General features: G+C 36.1%; 1 protein-coding gene across 2 annotated transcripts; it reads left to right on the plus strand.

The window, feature by feature from the left end:
* The first annotated feature begins 685 nt into the window (after positions 1–685).
* Positions 686–12,983, plus strand: LOC117918828 (nicotinamide adenine dinucleotide transporter 1, chloroplastic). Of its 2 annotated transcripts, none has more exons than XM_034835750.1 (9): positions 686–984; positions 1,312–1,407; positions 1,779–1,885; positions 9,510–9,558; positions 9,701–9,810; positions 11,021–11,115; positions 11,204–11,292; positions 11,369–11,463; positions 11,666–12,168. In XM_034835750.1, the coding sequence occupies exons 1-9, from the start codon at positions 915–917 to the stop codon at positions 11,753–11,755; spliced, it is 801 nt and encodes a 266-aa protein (XP_034691641.1). In that variant the 5' UTR covers positions 686–914; the 3' UTR covers positions 11,756–12,168. The 2 variants fall into 2 exon arrangements, with proteins under 2 accessions (XP_034691641.1, XP_034691639.1); XM_034835748.1 differs by lacking the exon at positions 11,666–12,168 and adding an exon at positions 12,467–12,983 and having other exon boundaries at positions 691–984.

The following is a 12,983-nucleotide window of genomic DNA, read 5'->3' on the forward strand; positions in this document are numbered from 1 at the left end:
TTTTAAGTATTAAGATTATTTAATAAAATTAATTTAAAATTTATTCATAAATTATAATTAGGATAAATTAAATTGAGTGATAATGAAAATAGTAGAATAATTGATTAGGACAAATAAAAATAAAAGGGTAAAATAAATTATTAAAATTGATTTTTACTTTAAATTATATCATTAAATTATTCTATTAAACATATTTAATGATTTAAATTAAATTATTAAATTATTTTAAGTTATTAAATTGATTTATTAAATACTCATTAAGTTTTAAGAAAATATCCTTAAGTTGATTTGAAAACGTATTGTTGTCTCTTATTAAGATTAAATGATTGAAAAATCCTATTAATGAAATAATAGATTTTATATTGCGTTTTTTTTATCTGTCATCAAGGCAAAGTTAAAATTGTACCTACACCCCCTAAACCGTAAGCCGCGGCTCGACCTAATTGAACCCATCGTGGTGCTGGCTCAGCCGCTTTGACTCACCGCTAGCCAGAAAGGGACCGCATCCGCACGGTCAAGGCACGCCACTTCGAATTGCCAAGAACGGTTCTCCGCAAAAACCCGCATCTGGTTCGCGATTAAGCAATAATTTAAAACTCAGTGGGACCCATACGTGGCGAATCGTGCGGTGCAGATGAAAGCGCCACGAATCCGGGATGGAGAATCCCACGCACAATTCTCATTTTTGCTTTCCCCTCTAATGAATATCCCACGCGATTCCAGTTATATGGCTCTCGGTCTTATCGAGAGACTGTCTAGCTGCTGAATCTTTCCCTACAAGCCCTAACTCGTCCGATTCGACTCAGAAGCTTCGGCTCTGGCCATGCGACTTTGGTTCTCTGCGATCTCCCTCTCGAGAGAGGAATCTTTGAATATCGCTCAGGTTTCTCTCTTTTCTCGCGAGAATTTCAGCTATGCCTGCAGAATCTCATGCTCCTAGCCCCAGGGGCCTCCTCTGTAATGCTGGCGCAGGCGCTGCGGCCGGTACGTGTTGAATTCTATCTGTTTGGTTGAGAGAAAAAGGGAGGGAAAGAGAGAAATAGAAGGCTTTATTTATTTATTTATTTTATTTTTTTCTGCTTTTCTTTACAATCAAACAGAACATGGATGTTTGTTTGGTTCTTATGGGAGTACTTTTAATCAATCGGTTCATTGTGTTAAACTTTTAGATGGTTGCCAAACAGCCGATTTGAACATTCATCCTGGAATTTTCTTTTAAATATCCATTTTCTTGGAATATCTTTTTCAATTTTGTGAGTGAAGCTTCGATATAGTCGGTTTGACGCTTTGAATTTGGGAATTCTTATACAGGAGTCATTGCGGCTACGTTTGTGTGCCCTTTAGATGTTATTAAGACGAGGTTTCAGGTTCATGGGCTGCCTCAGCTGGGTAATGGAAACATTAAAGGTAAGTCTTTTGACTTGAAAGGAATCATTTGATGGCAGTTTATGTACTTAATCTGTGTGGATTACCTCAAGTCATAACAAAATTCAGGTATATTTCCAACTTCATTGAAGGCAGGAGTATTTTATATGCGTTCAAATATGCTCATGGTTAAGGGGGAAAACCTTTGGATACATGCACAAGGATATACTAGTTTCTAGTTTATAAGGATGAAAAACCCTAACACACTTGGAATCATGAGGATATATGGTTTTATAGTTTATTCAATAGGTTAAGGATATAGTGATTTAACGAGTGCAAGTACATGTTATTTGTAATGAATGTGATCAGGCATTTACAAGACCTTAATAGTGGTAGTTTCTCCATGTCGCTAGGTAGTCTCATTGTTGGGAGTTTGGAACAAATATTTCAGAAGGAGGGATTGCGAGGCATGTATCGTGGGCTTTCTCCCACAGTCCTAGCATTGCTTCCAAACTGGGCAGTGAGTTCTCTCTCTTTTCCTGGCTATTATTTCATACCCGTGTTTGTTTCAAAGGCTTGAGGATGTTGTTGACTTGGTATAATTGTAAGGTGATTGTCTGTTTTATTACTCCAGGGGTTGATATTATACCTAATATAAATGTACTTAAAAATAAAGAGCGTCGCTTTTTTTGCTTTGTGAATTGTGAAGTCTTGAGTTCCTTTGTTATAATTAAATTGGAGAGATTATTTGGGAAAATGAGAAGGGAATTTTTTTTTTTATTTAAATTGGGAAGTGGGAATAATGAAATTAGATTCTCTAGCTTTTTCATGTGATGTGTTCATGAAGAGAAAATGATAATTTTATTTTCCCTCACTCTCCTTTTTTAGCTTTCTTCATTTTGTAGTTATTCTATGTGGATGAAATCTAATCAGGGACTCTATATTCCTAAAGCCTTGTAGGTCTCCCACATTAGCCCCTAAAAAACATTTCCTAGAATTATTGCCAACCTCCTAGTCCAATATGCCCTTTGCCTTTAAAACATAAAGAATCTTGGCCAGTTAAAATACAGAGTGTTTGTATTCCTGTTAGAAAAGATTTGTTGATGAACACTATCGTCAAATGCTAAAGGGAACTTGTCCAATAAATCTAGCTGTTTGCATGAGCCATGAATGATTGATTGAGTTTAAGGATATATGGTCTAAATTATTTATTGACTCAAATATTTGTTGTAGTTGTGGAATTTTTAATGCCACGTGTTGTGCAATAAGAGTAAAGATAAAGCAAATCACGCACATAAAGTTGCATGAGGTTTTATGTGGTTTAGTCAACCATGCTTACGCCCATGGATGAGAAAAAACCAATTCACTACATTGTAGAAGACTCACATAGGAAAGAAAAAACAAATACAACTCCCAAGTTTCAAAACAATCTATGTCAAGCTTTGAACAATCTATATTTTCTTTTTTCCTAGCACTTCACTTTGAAGGGGAGCTCGCTTCACTAGGTGTTTCCTAATCTTCTCCACATGTTTACCTATCTCCCATGATATTTACAAGCTCATCTCAGTCTCATAACTCTTTCCTCTTATAAATTTAAAATATTTGACTTGTTCTGGAAGGAAACATATTTCTATTATAAAATGTCAAATATAAAATATTCTTTACTGGATGGGATATGTATCAATTAGAGAAATTAAGGCACTTTCCAACAATCTTCACTTTAACTTAAATTTCATCAAGTTAAGCCTTCATCTCTATGATACAGGCCTCCACCATGCACATCTCTTTTTACACATGTCACTGGTGAACTCAACTCTTACAATAAGTTATTATCGAGGCAATCGCTTATGTGTACTTAGAAACTTATTTGAACCACATCTACAAGAAATTTAAGTTTTGAATGAAAGAATATCAAATTAGTATGCACTACTTCCATCCCTAGGTTCACAGTACTTGATTTTCTGAATCATTACTCTGCCCTATGCCTTCCTCATGTTTCATGAAAACTCACTGTTTGCCTATTAATATATATCTCTATGAATTGAAATCATTCAGGCAATTCCTTCTCCATCTTTCAAGATCCGATTAGTGTATGGAGTGATTACACTTATTCCAAATAAGAAATTGCATTCTACATGTATGCCATTATGAAGAAAGAGCAACTAACTTTATCTTCAATCAGAAATCCTTTTGTAGTTTTCTTGTGTGATCCAACATATGATTGTATCATTTTTGGATCACACAAGAAAACTACAAAGGAATTTTGATTTACCATTTTTGTCCATTAGGGTGTGACCCAATGGTAAGGGTGAGTCTTAGGATGTGTGGTAGAGGTGCATGGTCTTGATTCCTACCATTAGCAATTCTTGGATTACCTAGAGCTAGTTGTGGTGGGTGCGGTTAGGGTCCTCAGGGTTTTAAAGCCATGGGTGGGTTAGAGGGGCTGTGCCATGGTTTTCCGGTTATTAAAAAAAATCTTTTGTACCATTTTTATATTCATGTTGCAGTTTTGGAATCTTGAACCTTAGATATTCCCTTTAGCTTTTATGGAAATCTTAACATAGGCTCTAATATCAATTTCTTGTAACAATAGAGACTTTGATACCTATCAAAAAAAAAAAAAAAAACAGTAGACTTTGATACCATGGGTTGTGTTATGAGTGTTAAAAGAAAAGAAATTTGTTCACTTCAACTAATCATGCTTACATTTGCAGATAAGAGAAAATTATTTCACTATCCCCTTCGAAACAATCCAAAGTTTTCTTGCAAGTAGTATCTACACCCTAAATGTGAGATTTGTTTCATCCAATTTCTCCTCATTTTTCTCACATCTCCATCTACCTCATATGGGCCTTCTATATCTATCACAATTTTATGATTTTTTTTCCTCATAATTTAGAATATTTATAAAGATATACCTATAAAGGATGCTTATTTTTATAAGGAAATATTTTATACAATATTCTTTAACTAAATACAATATAGGAATTTGAGACACTTTTTAACAATATCGAAAGCCTCATATAAGATTTTGTAGAATGCCACTTGGTTTCCTTTGGGATTATGAAATGTGACTAACATTTCCTATGAGGATATCAATTCTAAGTTACAATCTTCATTTTTTGCATATCTTTTTTTTCTTTGAAAAGTATGCAGATAAAATTATAGATAGAAGAAAGGTTGAAACACGCCAAAGTACACTAGGAGTATACAAAGGGAGCCAAGCATAAAAAGAAAGGAAAAAAAAAAAAAAGGGAAAGAACAAAACCACTTGCCTACCACTACTTGGCTCCTAACCAATCTACAAAATCGATCAAAAACTTCTACAAGAGTCCTAACAAGGTCCAATAAGGAAAACAAAAAAGTAGACTTAAGCTTTTGATATGAAGTTTATATCTTTTCAAAAGCCCTCCTATCTCTTTCACGCTAAATGACTCAAAGAAGGCACAAAGGGGCAATTAACCAAGCTTTCTTCTGTTTTTTCCTACTTGTGCTCCACTCCAACTTAGCAATGTCAATCTGAATGTATCACCCATTGCAAGCCAAATAATGAGAAAGTTAGTTGCCATAGATAATTAGTTATGACACAATGAAGAAGCAAATAGTTGATGGACTCTTCCTCCCTTTTACATAAAAAACAACCTATTTACTAGAGAAACCCCCCTTCTTTTCAATTAGTCTAAAGTTAGGACTCTTCCTCGTGATCCTTCCCATGTGAAAAAGCCAAATCTCGTCGATGCCCACGAGTTCCAAACCTCTATAACTTGAAAAGCCTCTCCACCCCTTGGAGTTAGGAAAAAGTCGAATGCCTTAATAGAAAACTTTTCATTCTTTGAGACTGACCAAGTCATTTTATTCTCCATCTCACGCTTAATTGAATGCTTTTGAATTCTCCGCAAAAAAGCTTCCATCACTTCTAACTTTCAATCATGGCATTGTCTTGAGAAACAAAGACTCCAATGACCTAGTTCCCTTTCGTCCTCCCACATATTTGCCACCCACTCATCCTTTGAATCAATGATGACAAATAAAGGGGCAAAGACTCTTTTATTGGGGAGTCACTACACCATTTGTTCAACCAAAACTTGATTCTCCTCGCATTCCTAATAATAAAGCCAACCCTATTTTTTTTTTTGATAGGTAATAAAGCCAACCCTACTTTGAAAAACCTCCCAATTTTTCTTGATGGATTTCCAAAATCTAACTTCATAACCTTCTCTAAGCACCCTTGAAGTCCAACCTCCCCCTTCCTCTTCAAACTTCCCAACAATCACCCGCTGATTCATGCCTAATTGGTGTCTCAGCTGGTTCGTGTCCAGCTGGTGCTCCTTGATGGCGGGAGTAATCAACAATATTTATAACCTATAACACCATGAACTAGGGTAGCAAATACAAAGCTACTATAGCATAGTGGCTCTAGGATCGTTCCACTGGGAAGGGTACTCAAGTTGAAAATGATACCAATTCAAAGTGAATTGGTGCTGTTTCATTTCAAGATTAGCTTAAGAAATAAAACACAAACTTTGGTTGAAAAAGGTTTGGACTTAGATTAACTACACAACAAGTGATGAAAATAACTTAAGAAGAAAAACATTCCTTGGAGATTCAGGTATACAGGGGAGGTTCCTCATGCAAAAGCATAGCTCCGGTCAGTTGGTTTATTTCCTCACATTAGATAGTTAACTTAAAGTCAATTCTCTAACAGGTGCTGCACAAATGCATCCCTCAATTGGATTTCAGCTTTAATTCTCTCACTGATGCAACTTGCAATGGTTTAAGCCTCTCACTAGCCTTTACCATTCAAGGTGATCTTTAACCTTGGATTACCCGTCAAAAGCTCGCAAGAGGTAACTAATGGATGTCTCCTAAGAGTCCAAAAGCTTACCAAGTGTTGGCTATTCTAGAAAATCCTACCTTCAAGTCACCTACCAGAGGCTCGCAAGGGGTAAACTAGTGCATCTCCACGGTTAGAGATCACTTGCCTTACCAAGTGTTGGCCCAGGTGACTCCAAGGTGTTTTAAGTTAACTAAAAGCATTAGAAACCATTCACGGGACACACTTACTCTTCATTCATAGCTGAAACCACAAAGCTTCTGATTGAAGCACTTGGAACCTTTCCCGGCAACCTTAACTCCAAGGAACTAAAAAGCTTAGCTACTCATTCTCTGGGGAAAGCTCCTCAGAGAGTGCATAACTTGGTAAAAATATTAAAATACAAAGTGAGAAGGTAAGGTAGAAAAGAGCTAAAGCTCTCTGTATTTCTTTCTTTTGAAACTTTCAAAAGGTTCAACAACCAGGACACCCTCAGAACAGGCTCCTCGGGCTCTCTTTAAACCAAAAATACAATTACAGCTATTACATGATATTTTGCCAAATTCCTAACTTAAAAGCTAAGGAAATCTATCATTGGTGACCTACAAGGAGAATTTAGGCATTTAGGCAACAAAAATCTAATGAAAAATATCTCCAAGTGTCGGTTACAAATATCGGGAAGCACTCAGGACCACTTCGCAGGAGAAAAGTGAGGTCTGCGAAATTTCGCAGGTGCACAAGAAGGGTTGCGAAATTTCTTCATAGCAACCAGCTGCTTCAACACCTTCACAAAGTTGACTTCCATCTTGTGGTGCTTGGCTTCCATCGCGGCGTGAAGCTTCAGGGGAACTCCATAGCACTGTGCAAAAAGGCTGCGAAATCACTTTGCAACAAAAATGGTGCTTTCGCAGCACTTTTCTGAAGCCTTCCTTCCTTCAGCTTGGAGCAGTTGTCTTCCGAAGGCTGTAACTTCCTCATTTCAAATCCAAATTGCACACGGTTTGAAGCATTGGATTGTTGACTTCCTAAGCTTTCAAATGACATATTGTATGCATAATTTGGACTCCAGGAAGTACTCCAAAAGTGGCTGCAGTGACTGTCATCAAGAGTGCTCCATGGCTGATTTCTCTTTTGCTTTTCCTTGCATTCCCACTTTGCTTATGGCAAAAGTGCTTCAAAGCTTGGCTTCTTCATTCCTCTTAGCTTCCCATTGCTTGCCAAGGATTCCATATAACTCTCCTCAATTACATAATGCTTTGGTGGTCAAAATGCTATCAAAACACCAAAACTTAAGGCAATTTGATTATAATTGATTGCAAGGAGCCTTAACATGCTAATTGGGTTAAAAGGCTCTAACTACTACTCAAAAGTGTTTAAAAGGATTAATTATAAGCTATCAAATAGCACTTTTTGAGTAGTAATCACCCGCCTCCACAAAGAGTCTCTTTCCACAGTGAATCTCCAACCCCACTTACCCAGAAGCGCCTTGTTAAGAACAGTAAGATTCCTAATTCCCAATCCTCCTATCCTTTTGTCTAAGCATACTTTAGCCCAATTCACTAGATGAAGTTTTTTCTCTAAAGCTCTTCTACCAAAAGAAAAATCTCTTTGGAATTTTGCAAATCTTAAACTTACCCTTCTTGGAAATTACTATGAGGGACATGCAATAAATAGGGAGACTAGACAAAGTGCTTTTAATGAGAGTGAGTCTCCCTTCTTTCAACAAGTATTGTCTTTTCCACAATCCTGGTCTTTTTTGCACTCTCTCTTGCACCTCTTCCCACATTGGCTCTGACTTGAACGAGGCTCCCAAAGGAAGGCCTAGATAAGTAAATCAAAGATTCTCCAACCAACAACCCAACTCAACTGCCAACTTTTCCAAATTGTCAATCCTTCCCATTGGGATGATTTCACTCTTATCAAAATTGACTTTCAACCCTTTAAGTGCCTCAAACCACATGAGTCACCTCAACTAGCCTATTACCCCTCCCACTCACCGAAAAACCAGAGATGAAACTTCTTTCCCTTGCCTTAACAAGAAATTGACTCAAGACCTCCATTGCAAGAACAAATAAATAAGGAGAGAAAGGGGCCCCCTTGTCTTAGACCTCTAGAACTTTGGAAGAAATCAATAGGGGTCCCATTCACTAAAACTAAGAAAGAAGCTAAAAAAATGCACCACTTCATCCAACCCTCCCGCTTTTGCTCAAAACCCATTTTCTTTATAACTGCCAATTGAAAACTCCAATTAACATGATCATAAGCCATCTCAATATTAAGCTTACAAATGATACCGAGAGTGGAGTTCTTTAACCTTGAATCGATAGTCTCATTTGCAATTAGAGCTGCATTTAAGATTTGCCTTCCCTCCACAAAAGCATGCCGAAAATCAGAAACTAATTTGCCGACAACCCTTTTTAACCTGTTAGCCAACATTTTGGCTAGAAGCTTATACAATCCTCCTATCAAATTGATGGGTTTAAAATCCTTTAAATCCTCTGCACCCCCTTTGGAATCAAGACCAAAAAAGTAGTATTCAAACTCCTCATAAATGAGCTTCTCTCAAAAAACTCTTTGAACTCCACCTTTCATTTTTTGCATATCTGTGTACATTTTCACACACAAACAACCACTATGTTTTTTATTGGACCCATTTCCATAACCCTAAACCTTTTTCTACCTTTACATGATTACCAACACGCCAAACTAAATTCAATGCCTTGCACCTAACAGTTTGATTCCACTTCAAAAGTCCTAAGACTGTAATTTGCAGTTACCATTTGTAGGAGAACTAGGAAGAAAGAAGGGGGAATGTGGGGTTTATTGTTGTGTTGGGTTGTTGGGAGTCAAAGGCTTTGGTGTTTGTTTTGCATGTTTGGGAAGGCCACTTTTCTTGGACTAGATTGAACTGAAAATCATTGAAATATATATCTTACACAAGTTTGAAGAGACATGGTGTTGAATGACCGAGAATCAAATGACTTACTTCTCAATGCACCAATAGAATTGGTTAGGTAACATAAATTTATGTTACACTTGAATATCTTTATAGGAGCAATTTGTGCAATTTCTACCACAACTATGCATTATATTCTCGTTTGAAGATACTATGATGTAATTTCTAAGGTATCCCAAGATTATGATCATTGACCATTCCTGAAGTAGCTACCTTTGGGTTTGAACTTAATGCTTTCTTTATTTGTTAAATGGTTCAATTGTTGTTCTCTTTGTTGTTGTTGTTGTTGTCCTTTTTTTTTTTTTTTTAATGCTGTCTCTAAACATTTTTTAGATTTCGTTTTCTTTTCAATAATCCATATTATTGTTTTTGTAGGTGTATTTTACAATCTATGAGCAGCTCAAGAGCTTTCTTTGTTCCAATGGTTGGTTTATAACCTGTTGCTTTCTCTATGAGGGAAATTAGAGAATAACCATGTTCCATCTCATCCTTGATTATCCCATATTTAGCTTTAACTTTTGTTGTTATATACTCAGTTTCTTTATGTAACTCCTTTTTGAATGTAGATGAGAATCATCAACTTTCAATTGGTGCCAACATGATAGCTGCCTGTGGTGCTGGGGCTGCAACAACCATTGCTACAAATCCCCTTTGGGTTGTGAAGACCAGACTTCAAGTGTGTATCTCTAGTCCACATCCTCTATGTAATTATTGTTTAATGTATCCAACTATATAAATGGAACTGCTTTTTTCTACTTTTGGTAGTCTTGACATAAAACCTTTCCTCATTTGTCCTTAAAAATTTTGAAAATTTTGTTAATTGTCACCAACAGCAAAGAAAGGGGGAAGAAAAATCATTGATTTAAAAAGTAAAGAAGTATGTGTTCCGCCAAAAATAGAATAGGAGAGGGATGAATAGGGATGGTTTTCTCTGCCTATAAATGTCTTCTCATGGGAGATATGGATGGTTTGGCATGGCTTATTCCATCTATAATTGCAATGTATTCCAGGATCATGAGCAGGTGTTGTCTTTGGATTTGCTCTATTGCAACCAAAAAAAAAAAAAGGATATTTGTATTTCTTTAATGTTTACGGAGCAAAAGCTTACTGGAAGTACAGAAAATTGTTATTCCTTCTTTGGAACTTTGGGACCAGATTGGTTCTGCAACCTCATATACATCACAAGAAAATTCAGTTTGGGTGCAGATGTAGCTTATTATGTATCTCCTGATTGGGATCCCTTTGCAGTTTTGATCGTTATCCTGTTTTGGTATAGAAATGGTTTTGACAATTTTTATACTTCAAAAATTTCTTGATAAAAAAAAAAAGAAAGAAAGAAAAATCTTAGAGCGGAAGAACTACTGGTCTGTTTGGGCAACCCTAAAACCCAGTAGTTGAGGATAGTGTGTGTTTTAACTTATCTGTGTCCAGAAAGTCAAAAGGCTCCATGGAGTGTTCAACTTCCTCCTAAAATTCAGGCTCAAAATCTATTAGTGGGACCAATGTTAAAGTTGATGCTAAATTATATTAGATAGTAAGAAACGGTAACTAATTGATGAGGTCAAAAGAAATCTTAATTTTTCCCTTTGTTTCATTATTATTCTTTTCACACATATGCAATGTTTCATGCTCATGAATGTATAAATAGGGCTTAAATTATGATCTGTGGATGATCATGTAGTGAGGACATATTTGGAATTGGGATTAATTATTAGGGATGACTGCTGCTGCTGCTGCTCCTACAACTATAAAAAAATTGCCAGTACAACAACTACTAAACCATTAATGATGATATATTTTATGATCTTAAATAGGTAGGTTAAGACTCTATTTTAGCTCATGTTGGAGTTGTTGAAGCCCACCTTTTCTCTCCTTTCCTTCTGCAGACTCAAGGAATGAGAGCAGGTGTTGTACCATATAGCAGTACTCTTTCAGCTTTGAGGAGAATTGCTTATGAGGAGGGTATTCGTGGATTATACAGGTTTATTATCCCCTGTGGTGTTAGTAAGTACACTTCTAATTGCAAATATAATCCTAACAATGTCTTTGATATCCTTTGCTGTGAACAGTGGGCTTGTGCCGGCATTGGCTGGTATCAGTCATGTAGCCATCCAATTCCCAACATATGAAAAAATCAAAATGTATTTGGCAAGTCGAGGTAAGTTTTCACCTTTGTAATGTTTTACAAAATCAAAGAGAGGAGAATCCGTGATGATTTTATGTGATGATTCCAGAAAACACTACAATGGATAAACTCGGTGCTCCTGATGTTGCTGTTGCCTCATCTGTCTCCAAAATATTTGCATCTACACTGACATATCCACATGAGGTATGATGTTATTTCATAATAGCTTCTCTATTTCAATATAAGAAAACATGATATTTTTAATGTTATGAACTAAAAGTAGGAAATGAAAATGGGCTTATGTATTAAATAAAGTTGTACTCACAAACCTAAAAAATTAAAGACTTTTGGCCATTTATTTATTCCCTTAATAAAATACGACCCTCATTTTTTTTTCATTATACAGGTGAATGAAACTGTGAAGGGAAGCATCTACAACTATAATGAGGAGAATTTTCTAATGAAATCCTACAAAAGCTTTTTTGAGTCTATTTAATGTTTTATTGTTTTTTCTAGGAGGGGAAAAAGGCATATAGCATTTTTTCATGTACCAGCTATTGAATATTTCTCTTTCAGCCTTCAAACAACCCTCTAAAAAAAAAAAATCCATGCTTTCTAAAGTAAATTACTCCAACCGAAAATTTTCTTGGAGATATAATAGATAAGAATTAGGACTTGTTATCTAGAAAGCCTATATCAATCAATGATTTTCTTGCAGGAGTTGGTTTCCTTAAACTGGCCTTGTGCACCACTCTAATGCTATGATACTAGCTTTGATTATGAGACTAAGGATGTCATAGCTTTTCCATTTTGAATTGGCACCATCAGAACATTTTACAGTGTTTCTATCACAACTTTCTGAGTTCACAACATAAATCCTATTATCTAATTCCAATCTGTTAAAAGGCATTCTTGTTGTATAAGATCCTTTTTTTTTTTTTTTTTTTTTTTTTTTGTCTTTACCAATTTTACATGGTTTCAGCTCCCTTTGCCTTTTTAGAGCCTTCAAATGTCAATGCTAATTTCTTTTAATTTCACTCCTGAGCCTCAGTTAATTGAACTTTCGCTCCTGCATTTTGAGCCCTTCAGGATTTTTTGTATGAATGTTTGACTGAGGTTCTTTACTGGTTTGTTGGCAATTTGGACAGACTGAATTTATCCTCCTTTCATTATATTTAGATGGCGAAATTTATTTTTGCATATGCAGGTGGTACGATCAAGGCTTCAAGAACAAGGGCATCACTCAGAAAAGCGTTACTCTGGTGTAGTTGACTGCATTAAAAAGGTATTGCAGCAAGAAGGCCTTGCTGGTTTTTACCGTGGGTGTGCCACCAACCTCTTGAGGACTACCCCAGCTGCTGTAATCACATTCACCAGTTTTGAAATGATTCACCGGTTTCTTGTCAATCTACTCCCTCCTGATCCGCATCCTCACACATTGTGAATATGGTCCAAACTGGAAAAGAGCATCTGGTGTTGATGAAGCAACATGCACTAGAATGCATTCCTCAGCAGATGTCAGGTCAGCACATTTTTTTAGGTGACAATTCAGTTTCTAGTTTCGTAATGTATTTTTATTATTTATGATAGACTTAGTAACATTTAATGCAATTTCGGCCCTCATTTAATTGTGTAAAACATCAAGTGCACTGGAAAAATGAGGAGTATTTTATACTGAAAAATGAATAATAATGATGATAAAGTGGACACTTAAAAAATATCAC

Source organism: Vitis riparia, chromosome 7 (genome assembly GCF_004353265.1).
Source record: "Vitis riparia cultivar Riparia Gloire de Montpellier isolate 1030 chromosome 7, EGFV_Vit.rip_1.0, whole genome shotgun sequence".
Classification (NCBI taxonomy): Eukaryota; Viridiplantae; Streptophyta; class Magnoliopsida; order Vitales; family Vitaceae; genus Vitis; species Vitis riparia.

Bases quoted from the DNA above. Each gene is read 5' to 3' on its own strand.
- LOC117918828 (XM_034835748.1), top strand. From the start codon at position 915: ATGCCTGCAGAATCTCATGCTCCTAGCCCCAGGGGCCTCCTCTGTAAT. The intron at 11,116-11,203 runs GTTTATTATCCC...TGCTGTGAACAG, and splicing joins GGTATTCGTGGATTATACAG to TGGGCTTGTGCCGGCATTGG. The intron at 11,464-12,466 runs GTATGATGTTAT...TTGCATATGCAG, and splicing joins CACTGACATATCCACATGAG to GTGGTACGATCAAGGCTTCA.